The sequence below is a fragment of the Micrasema longulum genome, unplaced genomic scaffold, assembly GCF_059751315.1.
Source record: "Micrasema longulum isolate JH-2025_06_02 unplaced genomic scaffold, ASM5975131v1 h1tg000928l, whole genome shotgun sequence".
Lineage (NCBI taxonomy): Eukaryota > Metazoa > Arthropoda > Insecta > Trichoptera > Brachycentridae > Micrasema > Micrasema longulum.
In genome coordinates this window covers 205753-226309 of record NW_028278119.1, presented here as the reverse complement: position 1 = coordinate 226309, position 20557 = coordinate 205753, and the positions used below count along the sequence as shown (strand labels likewise).

The window sequence follows — 20557 nt, the reverse complement described above, 5'->3', positions numbered from 1 at the left end:
GTTTTTGAAACCCATGGAACGGCATGTGGCTGTTTTAAAAGAATTTTTACATAAAACGATGATAAAGGGGGTTTTATGTTCAGTGTATAGAAATATATTTTTATTTTATACTTTTACTTCATATTATTAACACTCTCGATTCTAAAAATGACAGACACTACTTCGGCGGTTGATTATGAACTGTCAAAAGATGACGAAATAATGGCCGCCTATGTATGGAATGTCCACTTTTGATGCAAATATGTTGAGTAAATATCAGTTTTTGATATTAGGTACATATTTAATACCAAAATGTCTACTCCAAATGGCCATTTTTTTTGTGTCTTTACTTTTTTGTTAAGGAAACTGTTTTTTTCTATCATAAATGATCATAAAACCAATATGGAAATACCACTTTTTTTTCATTTTTTAAGTGTCAAGAGTCAATGTAATACTGTCGAGTAAAAAAAAATTTTGCCACTTAGTGGCACAGTTACTTAAAAAGTCTTTAAATTTCGAGTTTCCGCAAAAACGGTCATTGCATTGGCCACGCTCCTAATACGTCATATTCATGTTCATTTTCAACTCTGTTCTTAACTGTTTTTATATTTTTATAGAACAGAGTCACAATTATCCATGCCAAACATGTCGCGTTTTTCTAGTGAGGTTTTTTTTATAATTTCTTTTTTTAACTTGTATATGAAAACGTTTCTCCACAATACCCATATTGATTTTCAAAATACAATCAATTATTCTGAGTTCATTTCATATATTTTTATCGGTATTCGTAGTATGTTACTCTAGGGTTTTCGTATGTTTATGTTACCCTAATAGGTTTTTAAAATTATAAAAGAAACATGAATTCTTTAAAATATCTTTAATTCAAGTATGATTATCTCTTCTTTTCTCAGGCGCTGGAAACTTAGAAATTATTGTCGCTGTTGGAGATATGTACAGAGCGAGGGGAACGCTCGCTTTAAGGTAAAATATTTAAAATAATTATTTTGTATGTTCATGGAAAAACCTCGTCGCAGTTTCGTTAGTACACAATGCCCGGCCGGCGCACTTTCTGGCAACGCATGCCGCAAGAACAGGATGGGCAGCCCAAACGGATGCATCCATCTCTCGGGTCTTAGGACGAAGGAAAAGCGCAGTAGAACAGAGGAGACATGTGCCATTTTGAAACCATTCAAGTATCTGAGCGTCGCTCATCTCTTTTACTTGACAAAAGTCAACAGATGGAAGAGTTGAGGAAATGTGGATGTTCAAACATAGGCAGAATGGTTAATGTTACACAGTGTGTAAGTGGCCACTTAAACCAGCCAATGACAGGTCATAAGCTCTGTAAATGCCTAGACTCCCATATTCCCTTCTCAGATATGTTTTCCTCTCTGTTGCAACAAATTTAAATATGAACATCTCCCTAGGGAGAAAATCCAGCCAGTCTGCAAGCATTTGGACATACTCAAAACATTGTTGAATTTATTTTAACCTTTCATATCGTATCTGCTCATATTCAATTGAGAGAATAAAGCTGCAGAGCTGCTCGCAATGTTTGCGCAGTGTACGGTGGAAGATAATATGAATTATTGACTAATTTGTTGTCATTTTTTTTAGTTGTGTCCTCTTGTTCTTTTTATTTGGAAAAAATGGACAACTTATGTTAACTCCTAATAAATTATTTGAATATGGAACAATTAAGTTTTGTTCGGTTGTTTCGAATTTCGTAATATTGCTTTAGTCAGAATTTCACCTCACCTATTGTGTTGTGTTCTCTACATTCTAGGAACAATAAATTGAGCCAAGTTGACAAGCTGTTGTGAAATTTTAAAGTGGCCACTTAAACCAGCCAATGACAGGTCATAAGCCCTGTAAATGCCTAGACTCTCATATTCCCTCTCAAAAATGTTTTCCCTCTCTGCTGCAACAAATTTAAGTAAATTTGTATATTTCGGTTACTGATTTCATAATAAAATGTAATCATCACAATTTATTTCACATTATTTATTACAAAATATTAATAAGTCTTAATGTTATTGTAATGAAAAAATGTGTCAAATTAAATAGTGTGTGAACAAATTATGTCATCTTTATCAGTGGTGCAATTGAGTTAATAGTCTATTAACAAACCACAAAATATTAAAAAACCACTGGATTTCTTCATTGTATTTAGTCTGATCCGTTAGTCCATTTACAATTTTTTTTTTTTTGCACCACAACAGGCCAGGAGGCCTAATTACAGTGGTGAATTACATCACAGAGCACCCAGGCTTGAGAAAAATCACATTTTTAATTTTTCTGTTCTCACCGGGAATCGAACCCGGAACCTTCCGTGCGTGAGTCAAGCGTCTTGACCACTACACCACGGGGGCCGCCACTGTCCGTGACTTTAGCCACGAGACCTGATGAATTCTGATTGAAATAGTCTACACATGAGCAAATCTTGTAATATTTCATATGAAACTTCATCTGCATCTGGCATTTTTTTAATCATGTCATTTTATTAATCATGTTTATTCATAATTATAATCCAACATTATAAACCAATATATATCCAACATTATAAACCAATATAAAAATATTGAGAAAACGTAGGTTTATATGGAAAAAAAGCAGCTTAATGCTATACTTATACAATCATATGAATTTTCTCAGGTAAACTTCAAGCCAGTAGAAGCCGCACCACATTCCCTATCCGTCCGTTCAATGGCCGTCCCGTTCCCGGGTCCCCCTTCACCTGTCTGGTTTCGGGGGCTCTGGGACTCCGGCGGCGGCTGGAGCCCCCGTGGGGGCCGCTCCAGTCTCTGCTCGAGTCAAGGGAGACGCCCTAAGGGCAGCCCAGAGAGGACAACAGTCAGAAATTCAACTCAATGGATTTGGAGGTAATTATTATATTGTTTTTGTGTTACAGTCACATTAATTCATTTCAAACTAAAACTCTACAATTATCATCATAATCAAACCTTATCCATCCCCAATCGTGCATAGGGAACGGTATTGTTAATTCAAATAAATGCAGTGTATTTGGATCATCTGTCAATGGAAGGTAAGGTGATCAGTCTTGCACTTCAGGTTCCAGTTCAAAGAAAATTAATCACATAAGTGTAAAACCACTTTAAAAAGCAAATGTTTCATGGCATCCTTCCCAGGAATTGAACCCAAGACCTCAACCCTAATTGGCAAACGTGCCAATCACTACAACACGAGACGGACTTTTCCCCACCCTGAGAGCAGCCATTGAGTCTAAAACACTCATCCAGGATTCTGGTTCATGGTTCTGATTTACATACAGAATTATATTTTTCATCTGCCTTGACGCAGACAAATTTTACAAACACTTATTTTTTATACCAAACCCACTCAAACTAAAATAATCTTACGGATCCTACTAAAATGCCCCACATTGGGTGCCAAATGTAGTTTATCATACAAAACCTATGAAATGCCCCACATTGGGCGCCAAAATATTTTTTTCATCAACGGATTTTTCTTTTCCAGGGTCTGAAGCGCAAGTGAACATCACCGGACCGGGAGGCTCCTCCTTGCTCGTGCGGCTGATGGCCGGGGGCGCGGGGGGCGAGTGGGTGGCGCGGTGGGCCCCTGAGCAGGTGGGGCGCCACCTGATCAGCGTGCAGGCGGGTGGATGCCCGCTCCCGGGCTCCCCCTTCACCTGCAACGTGTACGATGTGGCGCGCGTGAGAGTCACGGGCCTAGGAGCGGGAGGTAATGTTATACTGTTTTACTAAAAACTAAGTATGATAGTTGTAAAAACATTGAGATTGTGCATTATGCAATTTTAGTAAACTTGCAAAATTTGCTAGCGCATGGGTAGAAAAATGAGATGCCCTTCGGAGAATCTGAATGCGCATTGTTTTTTTTTTTTTTAAATATATATTCTTTTGGCTCTAAGGGAATTTTAAATAGGGTGACCTTCATGGCGGCAATTCGGAACCAAACTCAAGTCATGTGTTAGGTTGGCCATGTAAAACTGATAAAGGGGTACTCGCAAAGTTTTGCTTGTGACCTAATAAAGTTCGGCCCAGTTCCAATATACATACATATTGTTTTGTTTTTGCTGGTGAGTCATCTAAACTGCCTAATGCTGAGCTTCCCTGTTTTAAGACAGTAAATACTTTTTTTTCCAGTTATCTTTATATACGTAATTCCTCTGTATCGTGTGATGTCACTGAACTTATTTACGTGCAGTTTTCAGAGAAATATAGATCTTTGCTCTGTGCGTGTTCGTAGATATTAAAATCTTCAATCTAATATGTAAAAAAGAAGTAAGAAGCATTAATGTTTTATTCATCGATCTACCAGGGTTGCACTCGAGGAGAATGCAATTACAAAAAAATGGAAAGATGTTGTTTTTTGTGTACAAAAAAGTTTATTTTTGAATGTTTACAAACATCATTTATTTTTTGTGGATCTCAATCAGATTCTTTCCTTAAATTTCTTATAATTTCTACCCATTTATTTCTTTTTACTGGATTTTTGGTAACACTTAAATAATAATAAATTCAATACATTTAAAAAAATTGTATTCCTACTTAAGTACACCCCTCTGTAGGTGAGAAGACCGGAGTTTGACATTTGCAAAAAAATTCCATATTTGAAAAAAATATTTATTTTAATATTATTAAACATAAAGTACCTACTCAAATTCAATATTTGAACATTAACAATTTCTAGTTTTGAAATTTATTCACCTAGGTACCTACTTATCAATAAAAAGTATTTTTCCAAGGCAAGCCAACGTTCGGGCAGGACGTCTGTCTAGATTTCTTTAATACTCTTATTATTTTTCAAATTAATAATTGAAAGAATGTGGGTGGGGGAAAAAAATATGTGGTAATCATGGATGTTCGCAGGTCTGGAAGGAATGGTGGAAGGGCTGAGCCTAGGCGACGCGGCTCGAGGAGAAGCGGGGAAACCTCTCACCTTCAGTGTGGACGCGGCCAGCGCTGGCGAGGGAACCCTGGAGCTGGTGGTGTCCACCGCTCACTCCACGGTCAAGGCAGAGGTATGACAGATGTCAAAGCGTATTTGCCCAGATTACACAACAACATAATTACGATTGCTCCGAGGAAGATGGTTTCAAAGTCAGTTATTATTATTTTGCCAAAAGCTTCTTCTCGGTCAGTTCTGCCAATTGGTCCGTTAACTCACCGTAAACCGGAGATCTTTCACAACTCTCTTATCATTAGTTGATTCATGAAGTAGATTGAAAATTGATGAAGTAGTTCGTTTTTAATCAAATATCTTTTTATTATTTTTTCATGCACTTTCAAGAAACTTTGCGATACAATTTTATGCTCTAATTTTTACTGCTCGTAATGAAACATTTTTTAAATCCAATTTCCCGTAGGGTTGAACTTCCTCATTAGGTGCAGAGTAGTAGATAATGAATAATCTTAATTTAAATAGAGATGGAAAACATTTTTGAGAATGGAATATGGAAGTCTAGGCATTTACGTGACTTACGACCTATCATTAGTTGGTTTAAATAGCCACTTTACACACTGTGTGAAATTCACCATTCTGCCCATGTTTAAACATCCACGTTTCCTCAACTCTTTTATCTGTTGACTAAATGCCTGGACGTCCATATTCCCATCTCAAAAGTGGTTTCCATCTCTGTTGCAACAAATTTAGATCTGAATAACTCCCTAGGGAGGAAATCCAGCCTCTCTGCAAACATTTGGACATACTCAAAACATTGATGAATAATCTTCATTGCGATTTTATGAAGTATTTTGTTGTACTGTGTGGTACATATGATTGTGTTGGAAGAAAACTTAGAAATCTCTACTAAAAACGAAAAATTAGTTATTGATGCCAAAATAAACTGTGCATAAAAACCCACCTGCCTGAATAATAGCGTAATTCAAAACCGTCTCTAAATCTTGCAAAATCAGATTTCAATTATATTACTTGACACCGCAAACATTCAGCATTCTCCATTGAGTAAGTGAAGCAGAATTACAAATCTCACAATTCTTTTAAGTTTTTCGCAAATGTCTCATTGGAGATTTCTAAGTTTTTAATACCCTCATATATGGTGGTATATAAAAAGGTTTCGATGTATTAAAATGTATGTTTTTAGCTTTGACACTATTTTTATTAATATCGATCTGATTGTCTGCAGGTTGTGGCATGCGCGCGAGGTCTATACGACGTGACTTTTGTCCCCCAATCTTCCGAGCCCCACTTTGTTAACATCACATTCAACGAGGCCGCAGTCCCGGGAAGCCCCTTCCAGTGTGACATTCAAGAAACCATCAACCACATTCAGATCGGTATGTGATTTCAACTTATTGCACCGGTTTGGAGGAAGGGGCGGCCGCTTTCACTGCTACACATCCATCCATCTCTAGTAGGCAACAGAAGGTTTAACCTTCATAGTTGCCATGCTAAATGTCCACCCAGTAGGGTATTATCACTCGGGAGGAATATTGGATTTAACCTACTCTACAAATAAAAGATTTTTTAAAGATTCTCCTAGTGTTTATATAAACCCTGATAATTAATATATTCATTCACTTTTTTCGTTTCAAAAATAAGGTCTTTCGAAAACGATAGTTTCGTAAGTTGGTAATAAATTTTGTCGCCTAAGTTCACGAGTAATGCATTAATTTTAATGTTGGCAATGCCACAGGCCACAGATAGAAATATAAAGAGAGTTGTCTATGCATATTATCTTAAGCCCCCCTTCCTTACCCACTCCACACTCCAGTTCCAGTCACTGGCAGATGAATGTGAAAATGGATTACATCTTACATCTCGAATTTCTTTTATTATTTTATGGTTTCCAACCTCTTCTAAATATTAATTTATTATGATAATTATAAATCACAACTCGTAGCGTTTGATAAGTGACAGGACGCCGAAAAAGGAAGCTATCTATAATACAATAAAATCTATAGACATTGATGAAAAAAATCCGATGACGTCACAAAACACCTGAAGACGTCATACTTGATGACGTCATGAATTGTTTGTTTTTGGCACTATTCAAATGACTAGAATTTAATCCTTTATATCTCCCTTATTTCTTAACAGATTTTAATAAGAATAGTACCGATCGGCTTGTAATTTTTTAGATTAATTTATTAGCTAATAAAAAAATCCATGATAATTGCCCATTAAAGAAATGTCATTAGGTCTAAATTAGTTGCAACAGGAAAAACATTTTTGATTAGGGAATATGGGTATCGTATTATCGGCGCTACGATTTTTCAAAGCTTTGTATTTCTGAAATAACTCCGCGTGTAACGTCAGAGGTTCATTTCCGCTTATTCTCATTCAGTTCTTACCATTGGTCCAGAAGCGACAAGCAGACCGGAAATCTTCCATAGCTCTCAGATCATAGGTTGATTCACTTGAACCAGTGACGTCATTTAAAGTAGTGCGTTATTATCAAAATATTTTTTATTATTTTTTCTTTACATTTTCAATAAACTTTGGCGTACAATTGAATGCTCTAATTTTTACTCCGCGTAAGAAAACATTTTTTGTATCCAATTTCCCGTAGGGCTGAAGTTCCTCATTGTTATCATTAGTCATTTCAGTACCCAAATATTTAAAGGAGTTGACATTGTTGACGTCAATTGCCCGCTGTGCATACTTTATTTGTGACTTTCTTGCTAACATATACACCTATGGACAAAAAAAAGTTCGCACTTACCCCGCTATCCGTAATTCCCAGTTTACCTGACTATTGCTTAGAAACAATTTTATTATTTAACAATTGCTTTTGTTTATTGTTAAGGAATATATTGGCTACACATTTAAAGTAATTACATTTTTAAAAGCTTCATCAGTCTTTTAAAAACTACGTCTGAAGAAACATCGCTACGAAAATATGGAGAGTTCGGGTCAAATGTCTATCGCGGTAAAATCGCGTCACAGGAAAATATGTCAAATTGTGAAATTCCTCGTAGAATCGGTTTCTCGGAGTGTTCTGTGAGAAAGTTTTTAAAAAAAAAGTGAAACTGGCTCTTTGGAGCGAAAAAAGGGAAGTGGTCGGCAGCGCAAGACAACTCCTAGAGGAGGCCGGCTGTATTTAGTCTTAGATGCAGAGATTTACGAACAAAGAAGTAATAATGATCTCCTGTACAAAACAATCAAAACTCTGCCTGTTCGAGGACTACTCTGGCTTTGCATCATTTTGGAACAATTTCATAGTAATACATTCAAGTTTCCTCTCAAACATAACCATAATACACGCTTCACGTCTAATGATGGCTTGGTAGTACCAAAAGTATGTAATAAATATGGAAATAGAACTCTCAAATATTTAGTACCTAGAATTTTTAATTTATTACCAAAAGAACTTAAATTTAACTCACATTGTAACAAGAGCAAAATAAGAGAGTGGCTACTCGATCAAGAGTTTATATATGAATAGTAGCTTAGGTGTAAATATTTTATTTTTTCATATATTTTCTTGTATTTAAAATAAATTTATTTACTATTATTTGAATAAACATGTTTATTCTGATCTTTCCGGCTGTTAATTTTGGCTGTTAATTTTTTACAATGAGCAGTCCTAACAATCACTCTAATATTCATAATATTTTTGTTTTGATCTGCGCAGGCGGCACCGCTACGGTAGACTGCCCACCGTGGCCCACAGCCTGGAGATAGTGGACCCGGAGGGCGAAGTGGTCCCCCACAGCGTGTGGGCCGGGCTGGCGGAGTTCGGCGTGGGCCGCGTCGGGCGCTACACGGCACGCGCCACCGACCCCCAGTCGCGCCCGCTGTACATCAAGAACATCAACGCCTTCGACAGCAGCAAGGTCCGCGTCGTGTCCGCCGGCGACGCCTACTGCCATCGGCCGGCCATCATCACAGGTAATTCAGTGCACTAGGAAGTCCAGTGCTACGGAAAATTGGATACAAATTTTTTTTCTTACATTTAATTAAATTCAATTAGCATATTACAACTGAGATGAAGAACATTTAAGAGAAGGTAATATAGAAGTCTAGGCATCTGCAGGGATTATGACCTGTCAATGACTGGTTTAAGTGGCCACTTTACACACTGTGTAACATTCACCATTCTTCCCATATTTGAACATCTATATTCCTTCAATTCTTTCATCTGTTGATGTTTGTGAAGTTAAAGAGCTGAAACCTTTATTTATGCGGGTGAGATTCATCTAATTAAATCATTTCATCTACATACTAGGCAACACCTGAAAATGTTATTTTTTCAATTTCTATACTTCTTCATGGACCAGGTGGATTTATCAACAATATTTTGAGTTTGTCCGAATTTTAGTAAACAAGGACTTCTATATTACCTTCTCTTAAATGTTCTTCATCTTTGTTGTAATATGTTAATATAAACAGCTCCCCAGGGAGTTGAATCCAGTCCTTGTCTACAAAAATTTGGACAAACTCAAAATATTGTTAAATTCAATTACTTTATTTTATTTTGTGGTGTAATTTGTAAAAAAAATTGTGGATTTAAGTACCACTTGTCTTTTACTTCTATAATAAATGAACCAAGAGTGAGTCCACCAAGAGTTTTCACTAACAAACTTGAATAAAGAGGGTTGGAGCTCCTACCCCAATTGGAGATTTACAGAAGACACGAGGTTGCTGTTTAATGCGTATTTATTACATGGCGCATAAATAATGAATTGCGTTGTGCGAGTGTTACGGCGATGAGAAGTTGAACTGGCTTACTTGAACAACATGCTGGAACTGACCGACTGACTGGGCTTTACCACGCCCTGTGGTCTCTTTATAGGCCACGTTCCTTTGTTCTTCACGTCTCTATGGTAGAAACGATGTTAATCTACTACAGGACTTCGCTCTCATCGTTATGTGCAATACTGTTAGACTTGCATAACATGTTGTATCATATTCAATATAAAACGATGACTTGCTTCATCGGTCATTGCACTATATTTCAGGTGAAATGATTTCGATTTGAATCGATCATGGACTATGAACTCCGCAGTTCTGTAGAAATAATGTTTGGATTCCAGTGTCTGCAGTGGACGCCGGGTCCGGGGTGCTAACGGCCCAAGTCCGCTGCGGAGGGGTGGACGTGCCCCACTCGGTACGCTCCTCAGCCAACCGCCAAGAGCTGGTGTACCACCCTTCTCGCGCCGCTCCGCACACCGTCACCCTGCTGTACAACGGCGTCCCGGTGTCCCGCAAGCCCCTGAAGCCGGTGGTGCTTCCGGCCGCCGTGGGACAGGAGGTAAAAGTATACCGGATTTGAGATATGAACCAACGTAGTGGTGATAGGATAAGGGGTTTGTTCCAAGGAAAGTTGGAGATTAAAAATGTTTTCTTTAGCATTTAATTGGACTTATATCTTTAAATTTATTTCAACATAGAGGGAAAACATTTTTGAGAAGGGATTATGGAAGTCTAGGCATTTACAGGGCTTATGACCTGCCATTGGCTGGTTTAAGTGGCCACTTTACACACTGTGTAACATTTACCATTCTGCCCATGTTTGAACATCCACATTTCCTCAACTCTTCCATCTGTTGACTTTTGTGAAGTAAAATAGCTGAAACCTTTATCATGTGGGTGAGATTCATCCGGCTGAACCAAATCACATACTAGGCAACTCTTTTTTTAACCAATTTTTATACTTCTTCTTTTATCAGGTAGTTAATTCAACAATGTTTGAGTATGCCCAAATGCTTGCAGACTGGCTGGATTTCATCCCTAGGGAGTTATTCATATTTAAATTTATTTTAACAGAGAGGGAAAACATTTTTGAGAAGGGAATATGGAAGTCTAGGCATTTACAGGGCTTATGACCTGTCAATGGCTCTCTGTTGAAATAAATTTAAATATGAATAACTCCTTAGGGATGAAATCCAGCCAGTCTGCAAGCATTTGGACATACTCAAACATTGTTGGATTTATATCTACTCAAATCCTGAAAAAAGAAATCAAGTGGGGATAAATCCATGCTTAAGTTTCAATTCCTGGCAGAATTGACGTAAAATATTATTAAATTTATTTTTTATTTTACAAATTTATTGCATATATAAGTTAACATATTTAATACCAGGGAATCTATATAAAACTAGTGAATTAGAAAATTAATACGAAGCGTCCCCTGGTTTTTTGATAAACTATATACTAGTGACATTTGACATTGAGTTTGACATTTCAATCTTTTCGTTTCATCATTGTGTGATTTGGTGTTGCCCAAAGCAAAATTAAAACAAAGTGCAATATCACCAGCCGTATATATAATTCTTCTGTAGGTGTGATAGCGCCACTTGTCTGTTGGCGGATGAACGCTCGAAATCGGTCTGGTTCACGGGATGCGTTATCTTTATCTACTTTGCCACTGAACCCTAATACAATGAATGCAATTTCTTACCTTGTACTAGGGTTCTAGCACCTTATTGTTTGAAACTTCTCTCGCGGCAGTCAAGATCAGATCAGATCCTGTGGTCAGGATACAGGGGCACTTGACGTGGTTCTTCGATTGTTACACGACACAGTAGATTAAGTGAGTTATTGATCGCAAAAATAACTTATTTGCGATCGCTGTGAGAATATCAAAAGCATAGCATTACTACTTGAAAACTTTTAATGGAGACAAATTTAAAATCAATCTGAAAAAGCACATGATGACTGAACTAACTAGACTAGACGAGACATAAAATGACTAGACAATATTAAATTTCTAATGTAACCCTAACGGGTTTTTTAAAATTGTAAATAAATATAAAAAAATAAAAAATAGCACACTGACAGTTCGGTTATTCTATTTTGTTCTTTTGTTCTATACATTTGAATAATGTTGAATATTGAATATGTTGGGCCAAAGACAAAAATGTGGTACCTACCCACAGTAGGCATCGCAACATCTTAACCAGGGCCCAGTAGGCAGCAAATAAATTCAAAGTGTAACATACATAGGTGTACATAGGGTTTAATGTATTAAATGTGGCGTAACCAATTTATATTCAAATATTGAATTTAAGTAGGTACCTAGGTACTTTATTATAGTTGGATTCCAAAACATAAAATAAATTTGTATTTTTAAAAGTTAAATAAATAAATAATACTTTTTAACTGTATATTGTAAGAGCCCTCTGGGCGTTTATAAAAGAAACAAATAAATAAAGTCATCATCTACCAAAAATGTCAAGTGTGAAAGATGGAGATGATTATTTAAATAAATGTAAATTATTATGAAAATAAAACTTTGTTATCAGTGTTACACAATTTTATTCTTTTACAAGAACACAACTATAGTTTCGGGAGAGCACTCCTCCCATCGACGGGTGATATAAAACTATGATATAAAACAAAGTTTTATTTTCATAATAATTTATAATGAAGTGTTACGAAGTGAATGCCGATTCAATTAAAAATATTAAATAAATGTATTTATTTTTAGGTGACCGCCTCTGGCTTAGGTCTGTACCAAGCTCGTGTTGGGCAAGTGAGCTCCTTCAGTATCGACACCCTCGGTCGGCCCGCCCGAGAACTCGACGTAGTGGTCTCTGGCCCGGGGGGCACAGCCCTACCCGTAAGGTAATCTATAAACACTCGTGTAATATTTAACGTATCGCCTACGCACATCATTTCTTGGAAATATACTGTTGACTGTTAGCATCACCTCTCAGTGATACAAAATAATGTGACGTAAACCATTAGTTTGACCTCATACTTCTCCAGGGACCGTCCGAAAAGTTCCATGTAAGAAATAGTGCCATGACAGGTGCCTGCAAAATGATGGGAGCATAGAATTAAGAATAGTCCAGAAGGAGCGTAGAATCATATTTGAATCGGACTGTGTCCAATAATTCTCCCACTTAGACACACTTTCGCCGCGCGCATACGTTAAGTCGCTGGGTAATGTTGCTTGATGGGAAAAAAAATAATCATAACACAAATGTAAGGTTTAAAAAAAAAAGCAATCTGTTAATTTCTCTAAAATTTTATTGTGCACGCGGAAACATTGATTGACACAACAGATTAGATAAATAAAGGGTCATTTAATAAGAGTAATTGAATTTATGAACTTTGAACTTAAAATATAAAACAAATTTTATTTGACACAAAATGGATATTTTCATATCATGCTAAATAATATTTGATGTTTTAAAGATAATGTCGTTCAAATTTCCCCCACGGCGTTTTTTAATCCGCAGTCTAATTTTCATTAGTTCTTTTATTAAATGAGCAAAATAGGGTAAAAAAAATTCTACCCTGGTAACAAAATTTCCATTTTGTTTCTTCGACAATCTGACAGATGGAAAAATAATTCAATTTTTAAGTAATTCATTTGCTACTTAAACGTTCGTTTGGTAATTACACATGAAATGTGATGCCATCCTGTTTCTTTAAGATCCTAGCAGTATTTCTACACTTTAAAAGGACACAACACGGCATAGTTGAATTCAAATCAGGAGTTGCGTACTGAGCGACGTCTACAAAGAAACTAATGGGGCAAAACGTAAACGTACTCATTTATGAGTAGTTGAGTCGCCTTCTGTTTGATGTGCGTATGCGGTTTCCCGACTATTCTTAATTCTATGGGTGGGAGTTATGTAGAAAAATAGTTTAAGGTCATATGTACCTGTTAAACGGAACTTACTTTCTGGAATATCTAGATTTCTGGAAACTCCCGGGATGCACTTACTAACCTTGAATATAATTCCAGATGTTACCAGACAAAATCGGGAATGCTACAGGCTGAGTTTACAGTCACTCAAGTTGGGCAGTGTACAATAGGTAAATTCTTCCAGTAACATTTTAGTTTATAATTATCCATGATACTTTTCGTTCTGTATAATCTTTGCAATATTTATGTGCGTTTAGTTGAGATATTAATACACCCATTTTGCAGAGCATTACATAAACGATTCCTGTGCATTCTTTATGCAGAAAATTGAAAAATTTTCCATGCAAAATATTGACTCAATCTCGTTTTCTATTCTTCTACTCGTATATATGGATTAATGTCCGTGTAAACCGTGTAGAGTGCAAGTACTAATATTTTTGCTCTCGCTTTAAATTCAGTTAGTAAAGCTTAAAGGTGCATATTTACGATTGTTTTTAAACATACGTATTTATAAGGAATCGATCTTTGCCTGGTGAGATATTTTACAATTAGTTTACTTGTAATCTCGAAGGATTTGAAATTTTATGCGAAAAAAATCTGTGTTGAGTCTACCTACATTAGAATAAATCATATTGTCCCGGCTGAGGTCTATTTGACAGCGCCGCATTGAGTAGGTACTTGCTAGCTAAGTCCGCTACAAACTCAGGCGAACACAGCAGTGCCATTTTTCAATTTAAAAAAAACTAAAAGTAAATATGGAAGCTCAATCTTTCGTTGAATATGCTAAGCGTGCTATAAATGCATTGACTACACTGCTAATGGATCCTAATAATAAATTTACAAAAGAACAACTCGGGAAAGTAGTCCCAAAAACCAACGAAATATTGTGCACAATAGGACAAATGGCAGTAAAGATGAGCGCATTAGAGACTGAGGTTGCTACGATTAAGAAGTATTCCTCTTCAACTAATATCGACGTCTTTAATATCTGTGATCTAGTATCCGAAGTCCAAGATAGAAGTTACAGGGAGAAAAATATTGTTTTATGTAACTTACCTGAGAGTCAATCTACGACCCGAGCCACAGCTATTAAGGAAGATGATTCTGCTGTCAAGAAAATACTGTCTGAGCTCGATTCCTCTGTTCAAAGTCAAGAAATAAAAATATACCGACTTGGAAGAAATACTGGAGAGAGGCCTCGAGCAATTAAAGTTGAATTTTTGGAGGTCAAATGGTCACGACTACTACTGAGTAAGAAGCACCTTTTAAAAAATAATATTCGCATGTACCAGGATCAGTCTTCATTACAAAGGAAACAGCTTATCGAACTTCGTAATGAACTTGATAGTAGAAAAGCAAGCGGCGAGACTGATATCACAATAAAATACATAAATAACAATCCTAAAATAGTGAAGATGTTTACAAAAAACGACAATCCATCAAACTCTACTATCAAAATGTAAGGGGGGTGAGAACTAAACTACAGACACTTAAAACTGCATTACCAACTACGGATTTCGACATTTACTCATTTACAGAAACATGGTTGAACAACAACATCGACAATACCGAACTTGGTTTTAGCAACCACCTGATATATAGAAATGATCGGGATAAACTTGCTTCTAACAGATCTCGTGGAGGAGGAGTTTTGATTGCAGTATCGACTAAGTTCTCATCACGAATGCTCAAATGTAAAAAACAAAATTTTGAACAAATTTTTGTAATGATTTCATCAAAACGAGAAAAAATAATAATAGGCTGTGTGTATATTCCCCCTTCGTCTGATACGCAAACCTACAAAGATCATTATTTGGAAGTGGAATGTCTACGAAGGCGGTATCCTGAGGCCACTATAGTTTTGACGGGTGACTACAACTTACCCAATATACAGTGGGATCCAGATGGTATCAACACTAAATCTAGTGATGGCATAGACCATGGGTCAAGTGAGATAATTGAAATGTCAATTTTTTTAAATCTCCGTCAAGCAAATTATGTTTATAATTGTCTTACTCGTCTCTTGGATCTTGTTTTTTCTAATTCAGATAACATTTCAGTGCAACTTGCAAATGAAAATATTTTACCAATTGATAGATACCATCCACCTTTATGCATTAATTTTGGATCCCTTATTTTAGCAAAGTACAAAACCTCTGATGTTAGATTAAACTTTTTTAAAGCAGATTTTCCTGCCATTAACTCATTTATCCTTAGCAGTGATTGGAACTTTTTAAATCAAAATTTAAATGTAGACGATATAATTGCACAATTTTATCATATCCTTGATACTGCCATTGAGTCATCTGTGCCTAAAACTAAATTCATAGCAAGTCATTTTCCTAAATGGTTTAGTAAAAAACTTATTGAAGTTATACTACATAAAAAGATTGCTCATAGTAATTTTAAAAGGTCTCGAGACATTAAAGATTATGAAGAATTTTCGAAATTGAGAATTTTGTCTAAGCAGCTTTCTAAAACCTGTTATCAAGACTGTGTAAGTAAATTTGAAGTCGAGGCTGCATCTAAGCCGCAACATATTTTTAAATTTTCCAAGATTCTTAACAGTAGGGAATCTGGAATTCCGTCCACAGTGTATTACAAACGCAAAATGGCAGACACACCACAGGAAGTTGCCAATTTATTTGCTGATTACTTTAGCGGTGTTTATAGTTCTACTTCTAATTCTAGGTTACACAGTATTGATAATACAGATTTAATTGATTTTAACGACTGTGTATTTACTGATTCTGATGTAAAAAAGGGGATTTGTGCCTTAGATCCAAAAAAAAGCGCTGGGCCAGACAATATCCCTACACTTCTTCTTATACAATGTTGTCCCTCTTTAACTGGTCCACTTACAAAAATTTTTAACTTGTCCTTGAAAACTGGAAACTTTCCCAAGAAATGGAAGATCTCATACTTAACCCCCATTTATAAAAAAGGAGATAAAACTGACGTCTCCAATTACCGACCCATTTGTATTCAGTCAGCCATTCCAAAGTTACTGGAATCTGTTTTGCTAACTAAGTTCACCAATGAAATTAGTAAAGTTATCACTCCGTTACAACATGGTTTCATAACTGGTAGATCAACTCTTACAAACCTTATGTTGCATCAGAATCGGTTGATCACATCAATGGAGGGACGTCATCAGACTGATACAATTTATACTGACTTTAGTAAAGCGTTCGACAAGGTTTCTCATACAATTTTAATACACAAACTTAGTTCATTGGGAATTACTGGTAATATCTTGGAATGGTTTAAAAGCTACCTGTCATCAAGGAAAATCTTAGTAAAAGTATTCGGTTATAACTCGTATCAGTTTGAGGCATCTAGTGGGGTACCCCAAGGCTCCCACCTGGGACCAGTACTGTTTTCTTTGTTTGTTAATGACATTGTGTCGATATTTGAGAAAGTAGACATTCTTCTCTTTGCCGACGATCTTAAAATTTCAAAAACTGTTACCTCTGATACCGATTGTGGAGTTCTTCAGTCTAATTTGGTAAGGCTGTACAACTGGTGCCAGAAAAATGAACTTTATTTAAATGTCGACAAGTGTTGTGTAATATCATTTACAAGAAGTAAAAAACCCATAATATTCGATTACAACATTAATAATATCAATCTGGGAAGAGTTACACAAATAAAGGATTTGGGGATAGTTTTTGACGAAAAATTGACATTTATTCCTCACATTGATACCATCACTAATAAGGCAATGAAATGTCTTGGATATTTGCAGCGAACTGTAAAGGATTTTAATTCCATCACTACCCTCAAAGTGCTATTTACTGCCTTGGTTAGAAGTAATTTAGAATTCAATTCAACAATTTGGTCACCTTATTACAATGTTCATATTTTAAAGTTAGAAAGAGTACAACGTAAATTCCTTAGATTCGTCAATTACAAACTTAATATACCCGCTGAAAATATTGATTATGATAATTTATTATGTACACTAAATATGTCAACTCTATGTAAAAGAAGGATTATAAATGACTTATTAAATTTATATAAAATAGCGAATGGCGTATTGGACGTCCCGGAATTAACTAGTGTTATCAGCTTGAAAGTACCTCTTCGAAATACTCGGCAGCTAACGTTATTTTTTGAATCTCCTGGCAGTCACAATTATTATTACAATTCACCAATACCTAGACTACACCGGCTAGGTAACGAGTATGGTGAAGTTGATATATTTTGTCTGTCTTTATATAAATATAGGTTAAGTATTCAAAAGGTTATAAATTAATTTATGTAAAATTTCTTAATATTTTTCTTTATTTACTATTTCTTTTTCTCATGTATCTCTTTAATAATGTATAAACTTATATGTATGTATATGTATGCGTGTATGTTTTCATATGTAAATTTTTTAAATATTTTTCTATGTACCATATACCTATGTTGGTACATTTCCTGATTTTTACTTATTATTGTATTTTTTAGCTTTTCTTATGTTATCTTTTATTTTAACCAAATTTACATACTTATGTTTCACTGCTGCACTTAAATGTAATTTCTAAAATATGTAAAAGCCCATTGGGCGTGTAAATCAATAAATAAATAAATAAATCAATAAATAAATTATCACAAAAATGACTCCCAATTCTTTTTCTTGGTTCTTGATAATCCTTATGCCTGATGATACTTTTACATTCTTATTGCAGATAATTGAAGATACTTTTACATTCTTAGTGCAGATTATTGACGGTACTTTTACATCTTAGTGCAGATTATTGACAATACTTTTATATTCTCTCACTCAACAGTCACTATAGCTGCCCAAATTTGGATACCATGTTCAAGATTAAACAAGATGCTCGTCTTCGAGGCCACAGTCTCAGGCTGGAGAAAATAAGATTCAATCTAAATCCACGGAAGCATTTCCCGAGCAATAGGGTTGTTGATGGTTGGAATAAGCTGCCACAAGAGCTGTGTAGTCTCAATGGGTTCAAAAATGGAATAGATTTGTTTTAGAAAAAATTAAATGCGCCAGCAACTAACTTTCGTTAAAATAGATGGAAACATATCAGCTTAAAATTAATATAATAATAACAATAATTCTTAGTGTAGATTATTGACAATACTTTTACGTTCTTAGTGCAGATTATTGACGATACTTTTACATTCTTAGTGCAGATTATTGACAATACTTTTACATTCCCAGTGCAGATTATTGATGACTCTTTTACATTCTGATTACAGATTATTGATGACACATTCTTAGTGCAGATTATTGATGATACTTTTACATTCTTAGTGCAGATTATTGACGATACTTTCACATGCTTAGTGCAGATTATCGACAATACTTTTATATTCCCAGTGCAGATTATTGATGACTCTTTTACATTCTGATTACAGATTATTGATGACACATTCTTAGTGCAGATTATTGATGATACTTTTACATTCTTAGTGCAGATTATTGACGATACTTTTACATTCTTAGTTCAAACACAATGATACACGTACATTTTTATCCAGAATGTTTACTATATCAATACGAATTACAGAGGTACTGCATCTATCCAAGCCGGTCTCGGGAAGTCCATTCACCTGCCACGCGTACGAACCCTCCAAGGTTCAGCTGACCAATGTTCCACACGGAAATGTGAGCGTCCACACACCTATCTGCTTCACAAGTGAGTTTTTTTTTTAATATTTTCAACCTTGGTTGAAACCCCACTGGCTTTTTTCAACATGTTTTTTAAAAATCTGTATTTCCTCTATTTGAAAATAGGATAAAAAGAGCATAAGAAGAAAAAGGCATGAGTATAATATATTATACTAGTTAATTAATATGGCACAAGTGCCTTTTACACATTGTTAAATTTACTTTAATTGTAAAAATTAGCCTCGCTGTCTGGATAAAGTAATAAGAAAACATTTATTGCTCATTACTCAGAATGAAAAACAGTGGGGACATTCCCCGGCATCCGTCTTCGTTTTAACACGTCTCATATTTTAAATATTTCTGTTTAATAAAACAAATAAAATACATTGTTTCGTTATTTTTCTCTTCAGTTAGCACGAGCGGGGCTGGTCTGGCAGAGTTGGAGGTGTCAGCCACGGGGCCCCAGGGCCAGGGGCTAGCCGTGGAGACCGTGGAGGCCGACGGGGGCCACTCCGTCCAGCTGCTTCCCAACACCCCGGGACACTACAGGATTTACTGCTCTTATGGAGGTTAGAAACTATGCGTGGTCCGTCCGTAGATTTGACGGAACCGATGCTTCCCTAAAAATTCGACTACACAATCAGTACCTAATTTTGTATTTAATCAAATCAGTTATGTATTATTAACTAATCTTTTTAGTATTCTTGTTCTAAAATTGGAAGTTACTGCTAAATACATTCCTCCTTTCTGCATCGTAAGTTATTGACGTAAAGACTTTATTCTTCCTAAACAGTGTCAACTGCCTGTCACATTTAAGTAAAACGATAATACAGCATTTTTCTTTCAAAAATGAAAATAGTGAAAAACTAACCCTAAAAGACGTCGGAACGTCACTTAGGTTGTATTTGCTTGAAAATGTCCTTTAAGACAATTAGACACTTAATCAAAAAGGTCAATTACACTGGACCTACCTTAAATTTAGTTTGCGATAATAATTTACCCTTTTTTACTTAGGAGAATACATCATCATTCCCTTTCCTAGGGCTCTGCATTGGTACACCAATCGCAGCGTATCTTGATCATTTTTGTTACGCGAAGATAAGATGATCAGTCTTACGCTTCAGGTACCAGTCGAGGGACTATGAAATATTCTAGCTTTACTGTGAGCGAGCCAATTTCTTTGTGCATTTTTTCTACGTTAAAATAGATATTTCTTTCGAGTATAATCCTCATTGCCTTATTTTGAAGAATTTGTATATTTTTAATTTCTCCTTCATTACATAAAAAAAGATTTGAAGAACAGTAATTTATGTGTGGACATATTATTGTTTTATATATGAGAATACTACTTTTTAAATCTATTACATTTCGTAATCTTTCCATAA

At 35.7% G+C, this 20557-nt stretch overlaps 1 protein-coding gene across 1 annotated transcript in view; it reads left to right on the top strand.

Annotated features, from left to right (window-relative positions):
- LOC148278107 (filamin-C-like) overlaps positions 1-20557 on the top strand; it is a 99218-nt gene that overhangs the window by 66181 nt on the left and 12480 nt on the right. Inside the window, 15 exon segments of the mRNA XM_088231888.1 lie at positions 891-920; positions 923-960; positions 2635-2677; positions 2680-2726; positions 2729-2861; positions 3478-3702; positions 4851-5002; positions 6128-6278; positions 8579-8596; positions 8599-8835; positions 9981-10198; positions 12377-12513; positions 13646-13716; positions 19072-19200; positions 19583-19741. Of these exon segments, the coding sequence (XP_088088014.1) occupies positions 891-920; positions 923-960; positions 2635-2677; positions 2680-2726; positions 2729-2861; positions 3478-3702; positions 4851-5002; positions 6128-6278; positions 8579-8596; positions 8599-8835; positions 9981-10198; positions 12377-12513; positions 13646-13716; positions 19072-19200; positions 19583-19741 (1788 nt within the window).